Here is a 24,236-nt window from a genome sequence, read left to right on the forward strand (position 1 = left end):
TTGATGTCATCTCGAAAATTATTAATATTTGTTTCGAGTGTTAACGCTTTTCCTTGCGAAAATTGTTTAAAGAAATAGATTACGTATACACCGCAATTATAAGAATCTGTCTGAACGACGTGGTCATAAGTAACTATTTTCATATTTAAATCAAAGGAAGTGTTAAATTTGCTATTGTAAAAGTTAAAAAATTGTTTGAACTTTTTGAAATAACGTTCACTTTGATTTAAAGCCATATTACGCCTTTGTGTTTGTGGATCTATAAAACCGAACGTAGCTTTTTCAAAATCTGCGATGGCGAGACACCAATGGTTTTGATTTACATTCACTGGGAACACCAATATAGGAGCAGTTATTCGAAAGTCGTTCAGAAAGTCATGATCGAAGAATCCACCTAAAACGACTTCCACTAAGGTTATATCCATTGTTTGAATTCTTTCATTCTTGTTGCAAATATGTAACCCAATATTAATTATGTTATCATATAACCAACCCTCTCCAAAAAGGCTTTCAAATTCTACACAGTTAACTTGTGCAACTTTAACATTGAACTTTTTAAATGTAGCAATGTAATATGTAGTCGTTTTTCCGATTTTCTTGTAATAATTGGGATCATTTATTAATCCATTTTCCAAAATTTGGAAGCTTTTGGATTCAGTTTTAGTTAGATCATCTTGATCTAAATTATGTTTTTTATCGGCGCTAGCATCGCTAATATCTGATGATAAGGAACGAAGCCAGTTTCTTTCATCTTCCGAATACGTTTCGTTTGGTGTAAGCATGGCGGGTAAATAATATTTGAAATAAAAATCTCAAAGTACCATAAGTATTTGCGTATCAAAAAACCGTTCATCTCGGTTTATTCGTTCTATTATCATGTCGCATTTTGTAAATATAACAAAATCACATCAATTACGATTCGAAACCTCCATTAATCCTTGTACCTGATAATAATATAAATTGGTTTTATTTAGTTGACCATTAGTCGAATTGAGGTATTTCAATTTTGTAAAAGTAATTTTCTCATTTCGAATACTGTAGGGACATTTTACCTCAACTATTCCGTCATTGCCCACCAAACCATCCGGAGAACCAGCTAGATATGGATATTTGTTGTGAATGATTAAACCACTTTTCAACACCACATTGCCAGACCTCATACTATACTCTCGAAGGGCATTTTCTTCTTCTTTGATGCCATGCCTAACTGAATCTACATGACTGATATCTTTGAAAGATAACATTACGTTAGCTAGCTTGATTTTTGATATATTGTTTTTAGCTTTTATAATTTTACCAAAATTAGAACAAGTTAAGCGCTTTCGTCGCTCCTCTAACCAAAATTGAGATTTTCTCTGATTTTTAGTTTTTTCTTCTACACATTTTCGTTGTACATTGGTAAAATTCAAAACAGTGAGAAAGTCTTGAATCTTTTTTCTTAAAATTATACTTTTTACTGTTCTTGTGCAAAGAAAGCAACTGTACGACTGATTTGGGTCCAACGATGGAATACAAATTTGAAAAAAATTTGTTCGACTGGCATATGCAACTGGTTTGTCGTTTCCGTTACACAATACCGCGCCTAACTCAATTCCCGACGCATCAGTTTTTAGGATAAATCGATTATTTGTAGAAAAATCCAAATATTGGAGAATGGGAGATTTTAATTAACCTTAATTTTAGCTCTTGAAAGGCTTTATCACATTCGGGTGTCCATTCAAATTCATATTTTTCCTACTTAGTTTATTTAATGGAGCCGCTATATCGGCAAACTGTGGTATAAATGATGTGTACTAGTTAATAAATGCTACAAATCGTTTAGCCGCATCCGCGTCCTGCGGAGTTGGATATTCCTTTAAAACGCTTATGTTTTCTACATCGGGAGAAACCCCTTGTGCCGATATAACGTGGCCCAGATATAATATTTCCTTCCGAAGAAAATTACATTTAGCTGGATTTAGTTTTAGATTTGCTTTACGCAATCGCTCAAATACTTTTATCAGATTTTTATTGTGTTGTGTGAGACTGTTACCAAAAGTCGTCCAGATACACATCATATTTCGAAATTATTATTACATTTAAAACTTAATTGATATTATTAATTATATTTCGAAGTTAATTGATATTGTCCTTCATTAGTTATAAAAGCTGTAATATCTCTACAAGATTCATCTAGCTCTACTTGATAATATCCCTGAGACAAGTCAAAATGAGACAAATATACTGCGTCGCCTAAGGAATTGTTACGTACGAAATAGAGTTTTCGTCCGTAACCCGTTTAGTTTGTATTTTTAATGTCCATGGGCCTAGTTACACTGGCAGGCTGATTCCGATCGCTTAATAGCTCCGTTTGCACTTTGTGCACATTTTGTTGTTAATGTGGGTGCGTGACCTGATAAGTTATCAGGTACCGTAGTCACGTGATTAGTTTTCGATTTTTGTCGGGTAAGCGTCGGTTTGTGGTCGTGTTTCTTTGTGTCAGGTGCCATGTGGCCTAGTTCAATTCAGAGGATCCTGAAGAAACATAAAGTTCACCATTTTTCATTTAAATTAATGCAACACTTAAAAGAGGTTGAGCGGCAAATACCTACATGTTCTACTCACAACTTTATCACATTCTCCGTAAATAATAAACAGATTTAAGTAATCTTGGTTTGAATAACGTAACCGCGACGGCATATTGGCAGTTGTCAAAACACTCAAGTCACTAGTGTTATTAACATGCACTGCAGGTCTCCAATATCACCGTGTGTCAAAAGCATGGCCAACTAGAGTACCAGCTAATCCCAACCATGCAGCATAATAAAAAAATGTTTATTCTCAAATAAAACGAAATGGGTTTGATTTAGGTATAGGCAAGTAAATTGAAACGTATAGTAATTTTTAATGCTCAAAATGATTCCGTCATAAAAAATTTGGTTTTCTATTTAAAAAACTTGAAATTTTTCATTTTTTTTTAGTGACAAGTATATAGACCGGGCAAGTCATTCATGAACTCAAAAAAATTTCTCACCAACATCGTTTATGCATTGTTTACATTTTGTCGTTCCCTGCAATGCGTTATGAATGAAAACGCTGGTGGTGGGGAAAATTCCGTAGATGGCTGCAGGGCGTCCTCATTTCTCGCGCTACATTTCTTAGACACGAAACTAAAATTTGTACAGTTTGGCATCAACGCCACAACTTGAGCCGACTGTGGGACGGTAGCGTTTAGAATGTGTATTATTGTTGGTTAGAAGTTAAAAAGTAATAAACAAGTCTATCTTGTAAGTCTATGGCCTATGTGGCTTGCCAAAAAAAGGAATGGCTCGTTTAGAGTGTGCTTGGATGCCAGGAAGCTTAACTCTGTTAGTATTCCTAGTGCCTATTCAATGCCTCTTATTGATTCTATTATCACCAAGGTTCTAGATGCTAAATTCCTGTCTTCAATTGATTTATAACAAGCTTTTCATCAAATTCCATTTGATGACACTTCAAAAGAGAAAACCGATTTTGCAGTGCATGGTAGAGGGCTTTTTCATTATAAAGTTTTACCTTTTGGATTGAGTGGTAGTGCCCATTGTATGTATCGATTAATGGACACGGTTGTAGGACCGGCTTTAGAGCCTTATGTATTTTATTATCTTGATGACATTATTATTGTCACACCTGACTTTGACACACACTGTGATATTTTAAAAAATCTACTTATACGTCTTAAGGATGCTGGTTTGACTATTAATTTGGACAAAACTCAATTTTGTAGGTCGTCTCTCAAATTTTTAGGTTATATTGTTGATCGTGATGGGCTTAGCCCTTTCGGAGGATTCGTCCACCCCAGTGGACACATTTTAACACAACAGCTGTACTACTAAAATTAATATACAGGGTTTTTCAATGAAAAGAAGCCACCCTGAATATCTTCCAAAATAATTTCTCTGTTAAAAAATGCTAAGACACGTCAACAAAGATTGCAAGGGGGACATCTTTTTAAGTAAGATTTGAATTTCTGCCATCAGCCCCTTTGCCGCCATAGCCACCCCCACTAAGTTTTAAGTTGTTTAGGGTAAGGGCACCATACCCTGTCTGGCACATCGTTGGAAAGGGTATTTCATAAGGAATTAATTGCACTATTTTATTTGTACATTTGCTTTGAATTGAGACCAAAAAAAAATAAAAAATACGTTTTGTGTTTATTTTTTGTTAACTGCAGAAATAATAGCAAATAGCGGTTATCATTTAATTAATGGCTCAAAATAACCTCCGTTAACTTCCATACAATAATACAAGCGACTTTGGAAGAGTCCGCGAACATTTGTGAGGACTTGCGGTGTCAGTTGTCGGCATTCATGTATTATTCTCTGCCTAAGGTCTGCAATATTGGCCGGCTGTGTTGCATAGACTTTAGATTTTAAATGCCCCCATAGAAAAAAGTCCAACGGAGTGAAGTCGGGTGATCTCTCAGGCGATTCCATGGGACCACGTCTACCAATCCATCTTCCAGGAAATCGATTGTTCAGATAACGGGAAGTGAATAGTGTGGAGGTGCACCGTCTTGTTGAAAAATTAGTTGATTTTCAAATCTCAAGCTCTGTTATGGTCGGATCAACAGTGGTGTCAAGAAGCTCAAGATAAGTAGCGCCATTCAAATTACCATCAATAAAAAACGGACCAACGATGTGGTCTCCTAAAATACCTGCCCAAACATTAAGTTTTTCTGGATATTGGGTATGGGTTTCCCTAAACCAATGTGGATTCGTGTCTGACCAATACCTACAGTTATGCCTGTTCACTTCTCCATTAAAAAAAAACATACACTCATCACTGAAGCAAATATTGTACAACAAGTTCACGTTGTTTGTCAGATTAGTAGACATAATTTCACAAAATTGTAGTCTTCTATCATAGTCATCTTCGTTTAATTCCTGAACCAATTTTACCTTGTGTGGATGAAAATTGTGTTTTTTTAAAATTCTTCATACACTGCTTGTCGAAACACCCGATGCATGGGAAATTTTATTTAAAGACTGATTATTATCCATTGCAACGTGTCCCAAAACAGCAACTTCAATTGGTTCATTAATAATTTGTCTTTCAGGTTGATGTTTTTTGTTTGTCACTGAACCAGTCTCCATGAATTTTTGCATCAACTTTAAGACATACTGATGACCAATTAATTTATCTGGATGGATTGCATAGAAAGCGCGCGCGGCAGCACGTGCACAGTCGTTATGTTTGAAATAAAAACGTACAATTTCTATTCTTTCGGCAGTCGTGTAAACCATATTGACAATGTTCCTTCAAAACGAACTTACAAGTTGACCGACTGAGGCAAGAACATGAAATGGAAAACAGGTATTCGGTAGTGTTATCAGCAGTTTGACCAAAATAACAAAAAAATGTTTTTTTTTTGGTCTCAATTAAAAGCAAATGTACAAATAAAATAGTGCAATTAATTCCTTATGAAATACCCTTTCCAACGATGTGCCACACAGGGTATGGTGCCATTTAAAAACTTAGTGGGGGTGGCTATGGCGGCAAAGGGGCTGATGGCAGAAATTCAAATCCTACGTGAAAAGATGTCCCCCTTGCAATCTTTGTTGACGTGTCTTAGCATTTTTTAACAGAGAAATTATTTTGGAAGATATTCAGGGTGGCTACTTTGCATTGAAAAACCCGTGTACGCCGGTACGTAAACACGCGGTTATAAGTTTGTTTGTAAATTAGTGATAATTTGAAAAATATTGGTGTTTTTGCACAGAAATCGTAAGTATAAACTTTGCCAAAGATAATCCAACTGTAGTGATTGTGTAGTCAAAGCTGTATTGTCACTTAGTCGTATATTTATAAACATGTCCATTGAGATGGACAAAAGTACATAAGGAGTAAAAATTACACTAAAGCGTTTTTTTAGTTTCATATTGATTTTTTTTTAGTAGATGGCTTGGAGAAAAAAAATCTCACAGACGAAGAGCTGCTGGAAATAATTGAAAACGATGCATTTTCAGACATCGATGTTTTATCTGATGAAGATGATGGCTGGGAAAAAACGGATTGTTCTAGAAGTAAAGGTTCGGAGTTTTTTATAAAGTAAATAATAAATTTTACATTTAGGAAGCGATGCTGATATGATGCAGGTTGAACCATCTGAAGGGTGTGATCGTGCTCTGTTCGAAACAGGTAAAACTATTTGATAACATTTTATGTACTTCCAATTATAAAAATCTGAGATCACTCCTGACATCGATGTTGATTACATACAAGATGGTACACATATCTTGTACCCATTTTTCCAAGTCCAATTTAGAAATTGTATGTTTTAGATCCCAATATATGCGCGGGTGATGTCGATATTGAAGCAGCCTCATCTGACCCTGGAAAGTCAATCAGTCATGAAACGCCGCAGTGCGACGAAGGGCCAATTGGATATTTCAGAGTTTTATAAAAAGTAAGACTTGACCGAAAAAAAAAGGCGCAATGAATAGAAGACGCCTTCTATGAAACAAGATCTGTGAAGTGGGCGGCTTCTTTCGAAGAAGAAGTGATTGATTTGCAGGAGCCAATAACGTTTTTTGAAAAATATATTTCAGAATATATTTATGACGAAATGTCTGCTAAAACCAATCTATATGCAACTTAGCAACAGTTCTCAAGATTTTCTGCAACAAATATTGCAGAAATAAAAAAATTTGTTGGAATCCACATATTGATGGGAAATTTGAACTTACCGAGAATAAAAATGTATTGGGATTCTTCCATTGGCATTTCCATAATCAAAGAGAACATGACCCTAAAAAGATTTTCCAAATTGCATCAAAGCATTCATTTAGTGGATATTACCGCTAGAGAAGTTGGAAATACACCGATCTGTATTTACCTACGGAAAGTCAGGTCAATTTATAATTCTATAAGAAGCAGATGTTTGGAACTTCCACTAGAAACAGATTTATGCATAGATGAACAAATGGTGCCTTTCAAAGGACAGATAAATATAAAACAATATATAAAAAATAAACCAAAAAAATGGGTCATCAAATTGTTCGTCTTGGCTGGTCAGAGCGGTCAAATTTATGATTTCATAATATACCAGGGCTCTACAACGGAAATTGAGCCTGAGCTAACTGCACTGGGCTCAAGTGCTGCTGTTATCACGCATCTGTGCCAAAGAATTGTCTCTAAAAATCATAGACTTTATTTCGACAACTACTTTGGCTCTTATCAGTTGTTTCAGTACCTAGCAATGAAGTCGATATTTGCTGTAGGCACTGTGAGACTAAGTCGATTCTGCAATCCACCACTACCTACAGACTCTGTCATGAAAAAATAAGGAAGAGGCTCCGCCAAAACTGTAGTCAGCAAAGACGGAATTATCATCACAAAATGGTTTGACAATAAAGCAGTGCTGGTAGCATCAAATTTTATTGGACAGGGAACGTCAGATACATGCCGCCGTTGGGACAAAGCAGAAAAGCGGTATATAGAAGTAAGTCGACCAGAATGCATAAAATTATATAACGACAACATGGGTGGTGTAGACAAAGCTGATTTTTTATTCAGTTACCGCTCGCACATAAGGTCTAGAAAATGGACTTTGCGAATGATATCTCACGCATTTGATATGGCCTTACTAAATGCTTGGTTGGAATATAGACGTAAAGTCTAGGAATTGCGAAGAAAAATGTATTAGATCTTCTGGGATTCCGTCAGCATGTTGCTGAAAAACTTATTTTAAACAAAGCATCTCCAAAACGTGGACGTCCTTCTGTCTCGTCAGTCAGTGATGCACAACTAAGTGTACAAAATTGTGAGAGGAAACCGGCAGCTGAATCCAGATGGATATGGGCATTTTCCAGAGTATGATGAAAAAAAAGAAGCTGGGCGTTGCAAACTTGAAGGCTGCAGGAAAAAAATTCAATTTTCAATTTTCAATCCCACCAGGACAGATAAAATGTTACCTCCTCGAATTGGCAATGTCCATCCCAATGGACATACCATTAAATGGTAAAAAAATACGTTTGCGATTTCTGGTAAGTTGAGCACTTCCATAAAGATGTAATTAACCTGGTTGTTAACTGGGGAAATTATTTTCTAGTGGATATTTTGTGTTTGGCCGCGAAAGGGTTAGGACCAACCCTGATAAAGTTTCTGCTATTTTGGATTACCCTGTTCCTAAGAATACTACGCAAATTGGTAGACTTGTCGGTTTGATAGGTTATTATATTAGGTTTCTTAAGGATTTTTCTTACTTACTCTATGTAGTCCAATTACAGACCTTTTAAAAGGGAGTAAAAAAGGTTAACCTATTGTTTGGAATCCTGAAGCAAACATTGCTTTTGCTGAAATTAAAGAGACACTTACTACTGCTCCTGTTCTAGCCAGCCCTGATTATACCAAGCCTTTTAGTTTAATGTGTGATGCTTCTGACACACGAGTTGGCTGTGTGTTGTATCAAGAAGAGGATGGTTTGGAACACCCTATTGCCTATGCGAGTAGAACTTTAAACAAATGTAAACGTAAATATACAACCACTGAATTGTTAGTTGGGAATTGTTAGCTCTTTTGTTTGGTATTAAAAAATTCCGATATTATTTAGAAGGGACACATTTTACGGTCCATACTGACCATTCCCTTTAGTTTGGTTGAATAACATGAAGAATCCTTCAGCTCCTGTAGCTAGATAGATTATTATTTGAATTTTTTTACACTATTTGCGCTGCTTGTAAATCTAGTCATTTACCGTAGGTATGTCTTATGGGTCAATACCGAAATATAAATTTTCCTTTCCAGTTATTGTCTTTCCAGATCTTATTGCTCCTTATCCAAGATCAAAATCGGGAAACCAATACGTTCTTGTTGTGGTGGATTGGTTCACTAAATTTGTACTTGTGCACCCTATGGTGAAGGTGACTTCTAAGGCCATAGTTAAGTTCATTGAAAATCAAGTTTTCCTTTTGTTTGGGGTTTGCCAAATTTTCTCTTGTGACAATGGTAGTCAATTTATTAGCAAGGAATTTAAAGATCTCATGACTAAGTCCAGTCTAATAATGTCCAGAAAATTTGGTATAACGCTAAATATCATGCACAAGTGAACCATACTGAAAGAGTCAACCAAGTGATAATCACAGCAATAAGATCGTACATTCATGAAAATCACAGGGATTGGGAGAAATTTATTTTTACGCACCCAAATATCCAAAATCTCTGAAAAACTGCTACAAATACAGGCTACCATACTGAATCCTCTTTGCTTGACAAGACAAGACAGACTATCCCTATTCCACTTTCCTTCTTGTACCCTACTTGAAAATTTACTTTATAAGAAGATAAACATAATTTGTGATTACTTTTTTTTTCATGTAAATATTTACTCTACATTTTTTTGTATACTTGTATACTAACATGGGCAGAAAGACCAATAGGTCGATAGCCTATTTCTGGAATTTCTAGAAATAAAGATGATTTATATATATACCAGGTGTCCAAGAGCACCCTGGACATAGGAGATTAACATGGGAAAACGGTTTTGATTTTTTGCGCCTGTACGGTTGATTTGATTGAAAAATCGTATTAATGAAAGTTGTAGTACCTATCACGGACTAGTTTTGTGTATTTTTTCAGATCTGTAACTTGAACCCTTTCGTCGTAAAACACGAACAAAAATGCGAAAATTTTAACTTTTTACCTGCACTGTATAACTCCGATAAGCCAAGAGGAATAGCGGTATCAACTTGTCCCAATTTCTTTGATTATCGCTCACAAACATGGAAAGGTACTGATTGATGGTCTTGTTCTGTCTCTCGACCATTCCATCGGACTGTGTGGATTGGTGTCGTTCGAGTTTTTCTCAAAAAGTCATTAATTGCTTCCAAATATCTGATTCAAAATTCCTGCCTTGGTCCGTGTGAATCTCCAAAGGTACCTCCATGGTTTTCAATTACGTTGGTTATCAAGGCTTCCGCTACGGTGACTGCTTCCTGATTTGGCAAAGGTACCACTTCTGGCCACTTTGAAAAGTAGTCCATAGCTACCATCAGATATTTGTTGCCGGATTCAGTTCGGGGAAATGGACCTGCTATGTCCACTGCTACTCTTTCCCATGGACTGCCGGAGATATACTGCATCATTGCTCCTTTCGATCTCATTCTTGGACCTTTCTTTGATGAACACAGGTCACACCGCTTACACCATTCCTCGACGTCCTTTCTACAATTGATCCAGTAAAAGCGGTCTCTCACTCTGGCTAAAGTCCGGTTCACTCCAAAGTTTCCTCCTTTACGACTGTCATGTAGTTCTTGTAACACACTCTCCTTGCAGGAATTGGGCACTATGGTTTGATAAACGAGGGATTTCCCATCTGGACTTTCCCATTTGCGAGTGATTAAGTCATCTCGCAGTTGAAGCGAATCCCATTGTAGCCAGAGACCCTTAACCGTTGGTCCATGTCTCGAAATGTGTTTCCATTCTGGTTTTGAGTCCTTCTCCAACCATGCTCTAATTATATTTAAATCGGGATCTAAGCGTTGTGCGTCTGCTATCTGTTCCCGAGAGACGCTGTTCTGCGCTACTGGTGTTGCTGTAGCCTCTTCGTGGGTCACATTCCGGATTTGATGAATGGTCTCAGTTTCATTTTTAGTCTCCTGCCGTTCGCAAAACTCGCAATGTTCTTTACAACATGGCCTCCTCGACAAGCGATCAGCGTTGGCATGAGATCGTCCATTCCGGTATTTTAAGCCAAAATCGTAAGCTTGAAGTTTCTCCAACCAACGTGCCAATTGTCCTTCCGGGTTCTTGAAATTTAACAGTCATTGTAGTGCTGCATGGTCTGATCGGATAAGAAATTTCCTACCGTATAAGAAGCTGTGGTAATGTTCTACAGCTCTCACAACTGCCAAGAGTTCTTTACGAGTGACGCAGTAGTTTCTCTCAGGTTTTCCCAACGACTTGCTGTAATAGCCAATAACCACTTCTTGGCCATTTTGGATCTGAGAAAGGACGGCTCCTAAACCATACTGCGAAGCATCAGTGTCCAATACAAACGTCCCTTCTTGCGATGGATAAGCTAGAATAGGGGCTGAGATAAGACGCTTCTTCAATTTCGTGAAAGCTTGCTGACAATCTGGTCTCCAGGAAAATTGGTGGGCGATGAAGAGGTTTTGCAATCTGTCCAAAATCCTTTACAAATCTGCGGTAATAGCTACATAATCCAAGAAAGCTTCTGATATCTCCTTTAGTCTTGGGTATGGGCCAATTCTTCACAGATTCGATTTTAGTTGGGTCGGCTTCCACTCCATTTGTAGAAACGACATGTCCGAGGAAATGTCGTTTTTTTTTTGTGAAAAAAAACTTTTTCTTGGAAAAATGAACATTTCTTTGGATTTAATTGTAAATGAGCATTCCTGAGTCTTGAGATAACTCCTTTAAGGTTCTTCACGTGGTCTTCAAAGTCTTTTCCAATAACCATTATGTCATCCAGGTAAACCAAGCACGTCTCCCACGTAAGTCCACGTAAAACAAGCTCCATTAGTCGTTCGAAAGTGGCAGGTGCAACCCGAATGGCATAACGTTGAGTTGATATAAGCCGCTGCCGGTGGTAAAGGCTGTCTTCTCTTTGTCGTCCTTATGAACTTCCACCTGCCAATAGCCGCTCTTCAGGTCCAAGGTAGAAAACCATCTGGAACCAGCCAGGGTGTTTAATGTGTCATCGATACGCGGCAGTGGGTAGCTGTCTTTCTTCGTGATGTCGTTAAGCTTCCTATAGTCAACACAGAAGCGAGTTGTACCATCCTTCTTTGTCGCAAGTACGACTGGAGATGACCATAGACTGCTAGATTCTTCAATGATCCCGTTATCAAGCATGTCCTTTATCATGGAGTCTATTTCTTTCTGTCGCATAAAAGGAAGTCGTCTGGGTCGTTGTCGAATGGGTTGCCCTAGTCCGGTATTGATCCGATGTTGTACAAGACTTGTTCGTCCTTCAATTTTCTCCCATGCAAAGACGTCATGCTTCAGAATAAATAAATTGAACAGCCTTTGCCATTTGATGTTGGTCCAGATGCGTCCAGGTCTTTTTGAAGGTTGACAGTTCCTCTGTGGTAGGATGACGTGATGCTGTCTTTTGTACATCCTCGCTGCAGCGTGCCACACGTACAATTGGTTCACAGTGCTGACTTTTCCTTGCTTTAAACTAATCCGGTTGTCCTTGAGGTTGGCAACTCGTACTGGAATAGTATGTGAAGCATCGCTCGAATCCACTAAGCATCTTGCTGTTAAAAGATCCTCCATTTCATGTTCAAGGGGTTCTACGATCACCAAACCCAAGTCTGTCTTTCTTTCCAAGTTTGGCCCCAACTTTGGCTTGATGTTTAAAGCTGCCAATTGTTATCTGTACAACTGCTTCGCCATGTACAACTATTCGATCGCCGTTTGCTGTCTCCAAAATAGGCGTTTGTCGAAGTTTCTGCATCGGCGTAGATGTTATAAGGTCAAGCCTCACAATAGATCTTGTTGCCCTAGTGTCAATGGTAAACTCACTTTCTTCTTGTTCAATAGTCCTTGAGCGATTGAACTACCATTACACCTCTTAATCGAAATCCTAATTTGGGGGCTGAAGGGTTACTTGCCAGCGGTCGCCCCCTTACTCCGGCAACCTCAAGTTTTCCTGGTCCTGGTTACTTCGGTACTGTGGATTTGGTGAACGAAAACGCTGCCTGCAAGTCCTGCTGTAGTGTCCTTTGCGTCCACAGTTGTAACATTTTACATCTTTTCTAGTTGGAGAGTGGCTTCTTCTGTTATTGTCGCCCTTTTGCAGAATTTGATCCAGCTTCTTTATAATCAAATTCATGGTTGAATCTGTTTGATCTTGGTCATCCGAAAATTTTACTTCCCGCACTCTTTCCTTTTTGTAGGAGATATTCTTTGCAGCTTCAAATTCTAAGCTGTAGATCTGCTCCTCTGACACCATCGGTAAAATTTTGGACAGCGATCTGGTTCAGAAACTCTTCCGGTGCTTGTGGATAGGCCAGTCGGATTAATCGCTCAATCTCAGCTCCAAATTCTTGCAGAGTCTCTGATGACCCTTGGGCTCTACTCCAATTGGCTCTGGTATACTTGGGTCAAGTATTTATTCCCGTATCTTAGTTCCAGCGCGTTTGCAAGGGAATACTAATCTCCTTGTTTACACTCCGGGATGTTCTGGAGTATTTCGAGAGCTTTACCACGTAGTGCCAGAACCAACTCGGTGGCTTTTTGATTTTCGGTCCACCCATTAGCCACGGAGGCAGCCTCAAACTGCTTCCTGTACAACTCCCACGAAGTTTCCCCGTCAAACATTTCACTTCATTGTCGCATCCGGTCGAACTTTCGGTCAGTTTTCTATCGGAGATACCTCGACTAAGTTCCTCGATACCTCGCGAACGCTCATGATTTCCTTCCGTAAAGTTGCAATTTCTTGTCCAAATTGAGCCTCCATTTGTCCAAATTTATTATCCATTTGTCCAAATTTATTCTCCATTTGTCCAAGTTTGTTACCAAACTCAGTTTGCACCTCGTCGACTTTATGATCCACCTTTTCGACTTTATGGTGTACCTTTTCTACTTTATCCTCTACCATCTGTAGTTGTTCATTGATATAGGCTTGCAACTCCGATCGATTTGTCTCAAGAGCTTGAAGTATAGTTTGCTGTTCTTTTTGTCTGCGTTCTTCCTCCTCTTGGTAGCGTCTGTCTTGCTCCTCTTTTTCAAGTCGTCGTCGTTCTTCATCCTGTTGGTAGCGTTTCTCTTGTACCTCTTTTTCAAGTCGTCGTCGTTATTCATCCTCTTGGTAGCGTTTCTCTTGTACCTCTTTTTCAAGTTGCCGTCGTTCTTCATCCTCTTGTTTTTCCTTCTGTCGTTCTTTTTCGGAATCCATCATTTGTAGTATTGTCGCCATAAATGTCGCCAGTTGTTCCTCAATTTTTGCCGTTTGTTGTCTTGTATTCACCATTCACGTACAGCACAATTCTTCACTCACTTATCCCACTTCTCGACACCAAATGTTACACTTTACTGGGTTCTTTTTGATAAGTGAGACTTTGAATAAACTCAACAAAATTTATTTACTAATTACACAACAATTTACAACACTAGAAATCACTTTTAAACCACTAAAGTCACTTTTAGCACTTTTCACTACTTTGCTCTTTGCTTTATCGCGCCATTGTTATTTCACAACTCACAACTGACTGTCCGTCGGCTCGGTCGGTTTATATATGTGTGGGCAATCGATTCTCGAATTAAATGAGAAGTCAGACGGAGTAACTTTTAAAAAAGACTTATTTGTTGAAATAGGACGTTTACTAAACTAAAAACTTAAAATTATGGTGCACAATTAAGCCGAACAGCCTGAAGCTTTGACACGGTCTTAATGATTACGGTTGCAGCGTTACAATCGCCTTTATAAAACTTAATTCTAGCGTCAGCAGAAATATTGGGTGCATCAGCAGAAATACTAGGTGCATATATGGTTTAGTGATATTTCTCTCGAATGTTCCTGTATGCACAGAATGTTCCCGCTATACGTCCAGTAAACGTTTATTGTATCGCGAACATTCCATACGATGCGCCGATCTAAGTTTAAAGATACCGGAACATGTCCAAAAGTAGCTGTTTTCAGCAGAAATATTGGGTGCATCAGCAGAAATACTAGGTGCATATATGGTTTAGGGATATTTCTCCTCCACCCCAACTTAATTCAACGTCCTCGTTGATAATATTTTGAAGCGTTTTTAAGGGAATAACTTTAAAATCTTTATGTTTTTTCCATTGGTAAAATATTACATAAAAAGCACAAATTAAAACTATAATACAAATACGAGTAATAATAACTAAAGTTAAGTGCGAGTTATTCTGCAAAAGTAATTCTTCAAATTTAATAGGTTCTAAAAGATCGTCTGGAACCTGACCTGGATTATATAAGTGTTTAATTTTAAGATTTAGAGAAAAGTTGGTAATTTGTAAACTTGGTACATCTGGTAAAAGTGTGGTTACATTATTAATAGCTAGTAGTAGTAGTAGTAGAATACTTTTGCTTATCAATAATTACATCACATTTACTTTGTAAAAGTGTACAGCCATCTATTAACACTTTTTCAAATCTAAAACAATCTTCATAAATTATTTCTGATGTTTTTGTACAGAACAATAAAGCATGTGCATGTGTTAATGTGTGAACTTTATAATTGAGGGGTCCAATGGAAGAACCGGCCCTTTTCAAGCGAAGTCCTATTTTCAAGCAAAATTACATTAGTGTGCGTTTTAACAAAGTAAAAATATCGCTTTCGTCCAGTGCAAGAACCGGATCTCTAACTTTAAAAATAACACAAATATAGATGTATTGGTGGTTGCCTGCATATATGAACTGCGCAAAAACAGGCCAAGTCCGGGACTTGACCTGTTCTTGCATTGTATTTTCAGCCAATATTTACTTTGTGACATGTGTAAGTTAAATCAAGGATTTTAAGTTTAAGCAGTATCTTTTAAGTGTAAATCGTCCAAAAAAGTGCAAAATAATGTCAGATAGTGAAATATCCATTGATGATCCTTTTAGTGGAACACACACAGATTCTGATGAAGATTTTATTCCTGAAACTAAAAAAAATTTAACCTCAATACTGAGTTGTCTGGAAGTTCTTCAGATAAAGATATGTCCCAAGAAAATGAAAGTTATGTTAAGGAGCAGCCTGGAACTTCTCGTGAAACACCACAAGTAGGCAAAAAACGGTTACAGCGCAAATGTTTGTGGAAGAGAAACATACGAAAGGTAAAAAGAGTCAAAGGAAAGAGTTATACCAATACTACCGGCTTATTAGTGCCAGAAAAAAAAATTGGTGAAAACTGCAACTGCAAACTAAAGTGCTTCGACAAAATTGGCGAAGAAGGATGTAACCAGATATTTGCAAATTTTTATAGTATTCTTTCTAAGGATTTGCAAGATGCTTATTTATACGGACTTATCAGAAGAAGGTTAGTAGCACGGAAAAGACCTCGCTCAGGTGATGGACAAGAAAAAATGTCGAGTTTTTCTTAGGTGGTAAGTTTTTATTAGAATATGTTGTCCAGTAGTGATTATATTCAACTGTATATTACAGGTTCGCCACAATGGGGAAGAAAAAACAACATGTAAGAAAGCCTTTTTGAACTTACATGGGATCACTAAAAGTAGACTCGAGCGTTTGCAAAAGCACCTGTCTAATGATAATGAAACTGCTCCTACAGATCGCAGAGGAAAGCATCAAAATAGAGCAAACAGGTTGCCTGAAAATACCAATGCTAAAATACGTGAACATATTCTTAGTTTCCCTAAGTATAAATCACATTACACAAGTAGAAAAGACAATCTACATCGGTACTATTGTAACAAAAAGATTACACTAGGTGCCGTTACCCTAAGTTGCCCCGGTCTCCCCCAGTACAATGTCTGTGTAAGCAAGTTTGGCGAATTGGGGTAATGATGTGGATATAAATACTGCACCAAAAGCACGTACAGATTACCGAACTCTGGGGTCTCCCCAGAGGGAGGTCACTGACTGATCTCTGGGTTAGTCTGGGTATGCCTATTGTGTAACGTAACGTGGAGCAGTAGGTGACCAAGTGCCACACCCTAGATCAGCCCTAGCAAAGGAAATAGTGTGGGCGAGCTGTTAGGCTCTTCACGTCTTTACCGGCTCGGTGAATGCCCTCGGACCTAAGTCTAGGGTTCATTCATCCCCGTTAAAGCGTCGCCCCCCGTGTTCCTTCTGCCTAAAGCCGGATCACATCATGCTCCCCGCCATCTTGGCAATCTGGGGGTAAGATTACTGACTAGTCATTAAGGCACTATTACTTACTAAAAGTGTGGAAACCTGTGTGTTCTTCCCCCTCAACTACCCCTTAACGTGACATGGTGGAGGCGCCTCGTTTCATCCCCGTCTGCTAATCCCCACATTAGTGGACACGCCCTCGCAGACGCAGTTAACGGCGCAGGAAAAACGGAATGAATACAGGGTACAATTTGAGATCCGCAAAGACTGACATTTGCCCATTTGCACTAAGGTACAGAAGCTCAAGTGGAAGAAGATAAGCTAAGACAAGAGCCAGAAGGGTAAGGAAGAGACATAGCGAAAACACAATGATAGGTTGTGGAAGAAAAAGGGCTAGCCTGCAGGTCCACAGTTGCTTGAACTGAGTAGGGCAATGTCAAGAGGGGCCTGTAGGACGCTCTAAGAAGGCAACCATAGCGCAACATTTTTGGTGCATAGCAGCACATTATTTTCGTATTATATTGGGTATGGTAAAAGGCAAATTTTCTTAATTCGGTTTCATAGAATAAGTGTACATATAGTTAGCGCAATTATTTATTTACAATATCTTGATTTCTAGGTCAGTGTCGCGGTCCCTGACCTAAGTGTAGGTATGTGATGACCTAGCAAATTCGTGCAAGTATAAAGTTTTAGGTTACAACAACAAAGTGTACTGGTATACAAAAAGGTTTTATTTATATTTTAAGAGATGAATGGTAAACAAAGTAATAATTGGAATCTTATTTTTATTTTTTTAGGGTCAACCTGGCAATCTTGTTGCGTCTATCGATCAACTGCTACAGCCTTGTTGAAAAGCGAACTAGCCTTATGTCTTGGAGAAGCCGACATCTTCAGATGGGTCCCGCCACGACGGTTCTACTTACACCCGTGTGCACCCGAAGTCTTTAATAAGTCGAGCTGAAGAAGCATATCCAAATGGGCTGACGTTACTTAGGAAGAAATATACATGTCCAAGGATAGGTGTGCTAAAGGAGCACGCAAAAGGACACAGTATGTAGAAATGAAGATAAGCGATGAAGTTCGCCGCTTAGAGAATACAGTGCCAAGAGAAGGCACTAAGATGAAATGAAGCCTAGGTGAAGCGTTTCCACTTAGACGATGGTGCCAAAGAAGGGTACAATGAGCAATTTAAGTGAATTTCGCTTAATAAGGAAGGCAATAAGATAGACGCAACAGCAAGGTTGAAAGGTGACCCAATGTAACATTTGTGATGTTTTAAAGTACACCCCTATCTCTCGCAGGCATTAAGAATAGGATTAAGCTATTATATTGTAATCTGGTGAAGAAATAAAGGACTCGTTCCACCACCTTTATACACCCTATAGCATTTAAGATTAACATTAGTATATGTAGACTTTATGTATAAGTTTCGCTTTAAGTGTTCGGGGCGAACACTTTCTAGGGGAGTGGCATGTAACATAAAGATTACACTAGGTGCCGTTACCCTAAGTTGCCCCGGTCTCCCCCAGTACAATGTCTGTCTAAGCAAGTTTGGCGAATTGGGGTCATGATGTGGGTATAAATACTGCACCAAAAGCACGTACAGATTACCGAACTCTGGGGTCTCCCCAGAGGGAGGTCACTGACTGATCTCTAGTCTGAAGTCTATGGTTCATTCATCCCCGTTAAAGCGTCGCCCCCCGTGTTCCTTCTGCCTAAAGCCGGATCACATCATGCTCCCCGCCATCTTGGCAATCTGGGGGTAAGATTACTGACTAGTCATTAAGGCACTATTACTTAATAAAAGTGGGTTACGTGTGGAAACCTGTGTGTTCTTCCCCCTCAACTACCCCTTAACGTTACACTATCTGTCACCTCTATTAAGTATTTCAAAACTACATCAGCTTTATTCAGAAAAACATGAATCTGAGCAGTATGCTTTATTTCTTGAAAATCAACCGATTAATCCTGTTGTCAAATATGAATATTTTAGAAAATTTTTTACTGAAAACTTTAAGATACATTTTGGTAAACCGAAGTCAGATACTTGTACAAAGTGTGACAAATTAATAACTAAAATAAACGCCGTTGATTCTGTTGCAGAAAAAAGTGCCTTGGAAACAGAAAAGTCTATACATATAAGAAAAGCTGAACTTTTTTATACCGATTTAAAAGCCAAAACAAATATATTACAAATTAGTCCTGAAATGGAGGTGATAACTTTTGATTATCAGCAAAATTTGCCACTCCCGGTTTCTTCAAGTGGTGAGGTATTTTATAAGATCCAGCTTTGGGTATACAGGGTGTCTAAAAAGTCTGGAATATTGCAAATATCTCGAAATGGCCTATACAACATATCACAGAATTAACCCTAATCTGTAAAACTGGTCTATTAATAATGGACGATATGGTCATTCTTGCAATCAAAATACCAGTGTTTGAAGTGAGTGCTTGTGATTTAAAATTTGTTTACCCCGTACCCAACAACGAGTCGCAAATTGTGATTACACCTAGCAAGTTCTATTGTAATGAACTTTGGTATAAAGTTTGTAACGAAATAAGTGACAAGTGGATATGTTCGAACCCACTGATTGATAGCTGTATTTTATCCAAAAATTGTCAATATGCTTTAGTTCACAATAATTGAGGGGTCCAATGGAAGAACCGGCCAAGTCCATTTTTTTAAAAATGTACAGGAGACTGAAATATGTTTTCATTTAGAAAATCTTAAATTCTGGATATTGCTGCATATTTTATTGTACTTGTTTGGCTCCAAATACCATGATAAACTGAGTGAAAAAAAAGTGTGTAAGTTTAAAGTGTTTGCATTTAATTAAAAAAATAATTTTTATTTGGACTTGACCGGTTTTTCGGCAGTATTTGGGATATAAAAAAACAAAATAATCCAAAAAGTAGGAAAAAGATTTATAATGTTTATTTTTCAAACAGATTATAAAATATACATTAGTACAGAACATAACCTATAAGCTAGAAAATATTCTCATTTATTCGTCGCTGCTATATTCAGACATTGAAGTGTCTTTGTCCGGTGCCGCATAAGATTTATGATACTCTTCTATCTCATTGTAAAACCATACGTCACACCGAGGGACATAGTTTTTTGCCAGTGTCATGACATGTTCAAACTTGTTTTTTTTAAGTAGTCTCCTACCCGAAAATAATTTTTGGGCATCGTTAGGTAAAGATATAGGCTCTAGAATTTTCTTATTCTCAATATCGAATGACATAAACACGGGTATACCTGCAGATTCGCTACATTTAACTAATGTGCCAGAATTACTTTTTTCGTAGAGTAAAATTCTGTATTTAGATATTGTAAATTTGTTATTCTTCTTTGATGGATTCTTCAGAAAAAATCGATGTAGATGATCTTTAAAATTTAGAAAAAAGTCTTGTGTTACTGGTATTACTTCAAAATTTTTACTTGAGCTTCGAATAATATTTATGTAATCCCGTGGTAAATATATTTTGTCGTGTTTTTGTTTTTCCATTTCTATTAGACCAAAACTGCGATCGCAAGGCAAAAAACTATGGCCAGGTTCTGGGTACCTATGGCATATTACTTTATACTTATCAGTCTGTATGAGACTAAATAAAAATTGAACCAACGTATAGTTTTTATTTTGAGAGAGAAAAAACAGAAAATATATGAATTTCAGTTACTTCTGGCCTAAGATAGTTATTCAGAAAATGAAAAATTAAACTAGCTACTTCATTTTGACGTTTGGCACCCACGGTTTCGTCATAGACATAGAAATAACTTTTTTTGCTACTGCCAACATGGATACAAAAATTATACAGGGTGTCTAAAAAGTCTGGAATATTGCAAATATCTCGAAAACTGCTGATTTTATTTTTCTCAAAATTTGCGTCTTGTTTAGTAAATAACAGCGCATGACGTGAGGGTGAAATGAGGTTCGCAAGTATACAGGGTCAGTCACAAAGTATACCAACTTTCTTAATTCAAACCTAACACACTGTATATTACTTCAGATTTTAAGAGTACTCATAAAGGCCAATTCAACGATCTACAGTACAAAAAAAAAATTAAAAAAAAAAAAAAAATCGTATATCGTTGAATTGGCCTTTATAATTACTCTTAAAATCTGAAGTAATATACAGTGTGTTAGGTTTGAATTAAGAAAGTTGGTATGCTTTGTGACTGACCCTGTATACTTGCGAACCTCATTTCACCCTCACGTCATGCGCTGTTATTTACTATAACAAGACGCAAATTTTGAGAAAAATAAAGTCAATAGTTTCCGAGATATTTGCAATATTCCAGACTTTTTAGACACCCTGTATAATTTTTGTATCCATGTTGGCAGTAGCAAAAAAAGTTATTTCTATGTCTATGACGAAACCGTGGGTGCCAAACGTCAAAATGAAGTAGCTAGTTTAATTTTTCATTTTCTGAATAACTATCTTAGGCCAGAAGTAACTGAAATTCATATATTTTCTGATAATTGCGCATCTCAAAATAAAAACTATACGTTGGTTCAATTTTTATTTAGTCTCATACAGACTGATAAGTATAAAGTAATATGCCATAGGTACCCAGAACTAGTGATGAGCGAAATATAACGAACTGTGATTTAATCACTGATATTTAGAAATCACTGATCACGACTGCTACCAAAAGTATCGCAAAAGCGTGACGTGAATAACGTGATTACGATTACAGTTTTCTGATTTTTCCATGTTCCCATCTCAAAGTTGCGACTTACTAAAACGCGGTTTTTGCTATAAAGTCGATTATCGAATACCATCGTAAGACTTAACACGAGCCGCAAGCGACATCGCGCCTTATTAACAGCACGTACATCGAGCTATGGCTGGAAGATGATCTTTATTTCTTGTAGCCGAAATCGTGAATGCCTGAATGTCGTGATCACGTCACACTATTAAATCACTGATATCAAAATATAACGGTAACAATTAACGTTGTGATTTAAATATCACGGTATCGCTCATCACTACCCAGAACCTAGGCATAGTTTTTTGCCTTGCGATCGCAGTTTTGGTCTAATAGAAATGGACAAACGAAAACACGACAAAATATATTTACCACGGGATTACATAAATATTATTCGAAGCTCAAGTAAAAATTTTGAAGTAATACCAGTAACACAAGACTTTTTTCTAAATTTTAAAGATCATCTACAGCGATTTTTTCTGAAGAATCCATCAAAGAAGAATAACAAATTTACAATATCTAAATACAGAATTTTACTCTACGAAAAAAGTAATTCTGGCACATTAGTTAAATGTAGCGAATCTGTAGGTATACCCGTGTTTATGTCATTCGATATTGAGAATAAGAAAATTCTAGAGCCTATATCTTTACCTAACGATGCCCAAAAATTATTTTCGGGTAGGAGACTACTTAAAAAAAACAAGTTTGAACATGTCATGACACTGGCAAAAAACTATGTCCCTCGGTGTGACGTATGGTTTTACAATGAGATAGAAGAGTATCATAAATCTTATGCGGCACCGGACAAAACCCCTTCAATGTCTGAATATAGCAGCGACGAATAAATGAAAATATTTTCTAGCTTATAGGTTATGTTCTGTACTAATGTATATTTTATAATCTGTTTGAAAAATAAACATTATAAATCTTTTTCCTACTTTTTGGATTATTTTGTTTTTTTATATCCCAAATACTGCCGAAAAACCGGTCAAGTCCAAATAAAAATTATTTTTTTAATTAAATGCAAACACTTTAAACTTACACACTTTTTTTTCACTCAGTTTATCATGGTATTTGGAACCAAACAAGTACAATAAAATATGCAGCAATATCTAGAATTTAAGATTTTCTAAATGAAAACATATTTCACTCTCCTGTACATTTTTAAAAAAATGGACGGCCGGTTCTTCCATTGGACCCCTCAATTATTGTGAACTAAAGCATATTGACAATTTTTGGATAAAATACAGCTATCAATCAGTGGGTTCGAACATATCCACTTGTCACTTATTTCGTTACAAAGTTTATACCAAAGTTCATTACAATAGAACTTGCTAGGTGTAATCACAATTTGCGACTCGTTGTTGGGTACGGGGTAAACAAATTTTAAATCACAAGCACTCACTTCAAACACTGGTATTTTGATTGCAAGAATGACCATATCGTCCATTATTAATAGACCAGTTTTACAGATTAGGGTTAATTCTGTGATATGTTATATAGGCCATAGAGCTTTTTTAAGATAATGAATTTTTAGATATTCCCAAATTTTATTTATTTTGCTTGGAGACAAAATTTACAAATCTAGTGTTTCTAAGTGTGCGTTGGAAGAGAAACAAGTACGTAGCTCAAGTATGTCTTCTTTATTAGGCAGTGAACACTGACCAAGAGGGGGTGTGTACGTGTAGGTGTAGGTGCGTAAGCCTTTCTGAAGTGTCGCCAAGCGAAACCCGCTCGATACTGTCACAAGTAGATTTTCGTTAATACTAACTACTACTAATACGTTAATTACTTGGTCAGCAAATAATCGGCCACTGACCGAAACAAGTCGTCGACCACTTGAATTGCAAAATAAGCAATCCAACCTTTTAGAACGGAAGCTAGCTAAGGTGTTGCAATCGCCAGTCAGCAATAAGTCATCAATTGTTCGGACAATGATCCAAGTGCTTAGACAAGCAATTAAGAAATTGAACTGACTAAGGGATCGCAATACCTTACAATAAATAGCCGAGAAATTTGGAAAGAAGGGTTAGTTAGAAATTATCCGCGAAACTAAACGGTTCGGTCGCGAAAGTTAAGGGAACTCTACCCTGACTCTTACCCTCGTCCAAAATGGTTTGTGAATTAATTATCATGTAAGTACAAACTCTATAATTTGAATTAAACCAACTTATGTCTGACAATGCTTTTTATAAATTCAGTTTTCATTTAATCTTTCTTTATTAGTTTCTCTATGAATAAACGTTGTTGTTTTTGTTATCCAATCTTTGAGTTTAACTTGACTACGACCCCAGCCTACACGTCCCCGCGTTACGACTAAAAATTAGATCGTGCCAACTTGGTGGAGGCGCTGGGTATTTTTAAATGTAGGTCTTCATTACCTACATGTCGGGTATTTCATAATTAGTATGTATAACTTTAAAGAAAAAAGTTTGAACTATGAATGAATATACGAGGTTTATAAACGATATCGTGGGGGCTAAAAAAAGATTGGACACCCTGTACAATGACGTTTGTTCTAAAAAATTTTACGAAAAGACTATTGAAGCAAACGAAATAATTGACCTTTTAAAATACTTCTCAAAAATAAAAATTACTGTCAAGGTATTAGAAACCACGCTGATAAGGAAAACTGTAAACAGGTATAGGAAATTAGGGGGTGCAATAAGTTTCTGGGCCACCAAGATAGTGTCACGTTTAGGGGGTAGCGCGTGATGGGTAAAACGTGACATCACGTCAATGGGTAAAACGTGACATGGTGGAGG

At 37.3% G+C, this 24,236-nt stretch overlaps 2 protein-coding genes across 2 annotated transcripts; both read left to right on the forward strand.

Moving 5' to 3' along the window:
* The first annotated feature begins 15,658 nt into the window (after positions 1-15,658).
* LOC145739546 (uncharacterized) lies at positions 15,659-16,463 on the forward strand. Its single transcript, XM_081994940.1, has 2 exons — positions 15,659-16,007; positions 16,078-16,463. Exons 1-2 carry the CDS (start codon positions 15,659-15,661, stop codon positions 16,461-16,463), a joined length of 735 nt encoding a protein of 244 aa, XP_081851066.1.
* Positions 16,464-19,152: 2,689 nt separating this feature from the next.
* LOC145739547 (uncharacterized) lies at positions 19,153-22,316 on the forward strand. Its single transcript, XM_081994941.1, has 3 exons — positions 19,153-19,292; positions 21,035-21,328; positions 21,767-22,316. The coding sequence occupies exons 1-3, from the start codon at positions 19,153-19,155 to the stop codon at positions 22,314-22,316; spliced, it is 984 nt and encodes a 327-aa protein (XP_081851067.1).
* The last annotated feature ends 1,920 nt before the right edge of the window (positions 22,317-24,236 follow it).

This window comes from Ips typographus, unplaced genomic scaffold, assembly GCF_016097725.1.
Source record: "Ips typographus isolate SLU unplaced genomic scaffold, UJ_Ityp_2.0 IpsContig33, whole genome shotgun sequence".
NCBI classification, from domain to species: domain Eukaryota; kingdom Metazoa; phylum Arthropoda; class Insecta; order Coleoptera; family Curculionidae; genus Ips; species Ips typographus.

What these genes read in the sequence shown, in the direction of transcription:
- LOC145739546 (XM_081994940.1), top strand. Translation starts at nt 15,659, where the DNA reads ATGTCCCAAGAAAATGAAAGTTATGTTAAGGAGCAGCCTGGAACTTCT. An exon ending in ACGGAAAAGACCTCGCTCAG is followed by an intron (nt 16,008 to 16,077) that starts GTGATGGACAAG and finishes GTTGTCCAGTAG; the next exon opens with TGATTATATTCAACTGTATA.
- LOC145739547 (XM_081994941.1), top strand. Translation starts at nt 19,153, where the DNA reads ATGGACGATATGGTCATTCTTGCAATCAAAATACCAGTGTTTGAAGTG. An exon ending in TTCTATTGTAATGAACTTTG is followed by an intron (nt 19,293 to 21,034) that starts GTATAAAGTTTG and finishes TAAAGTCAATAG; the next exon opens with TTTCCGAGATATTTGCAATA. An exon ending in TATAAAGTAATATGCCATAG is followed by an intron (nt 21,329 to 21,766) that starts GTACCCAGAACT and finishes CCCAGAACCTAG; the next exon opens with GCATAGTTTTTTGCCTTGCG.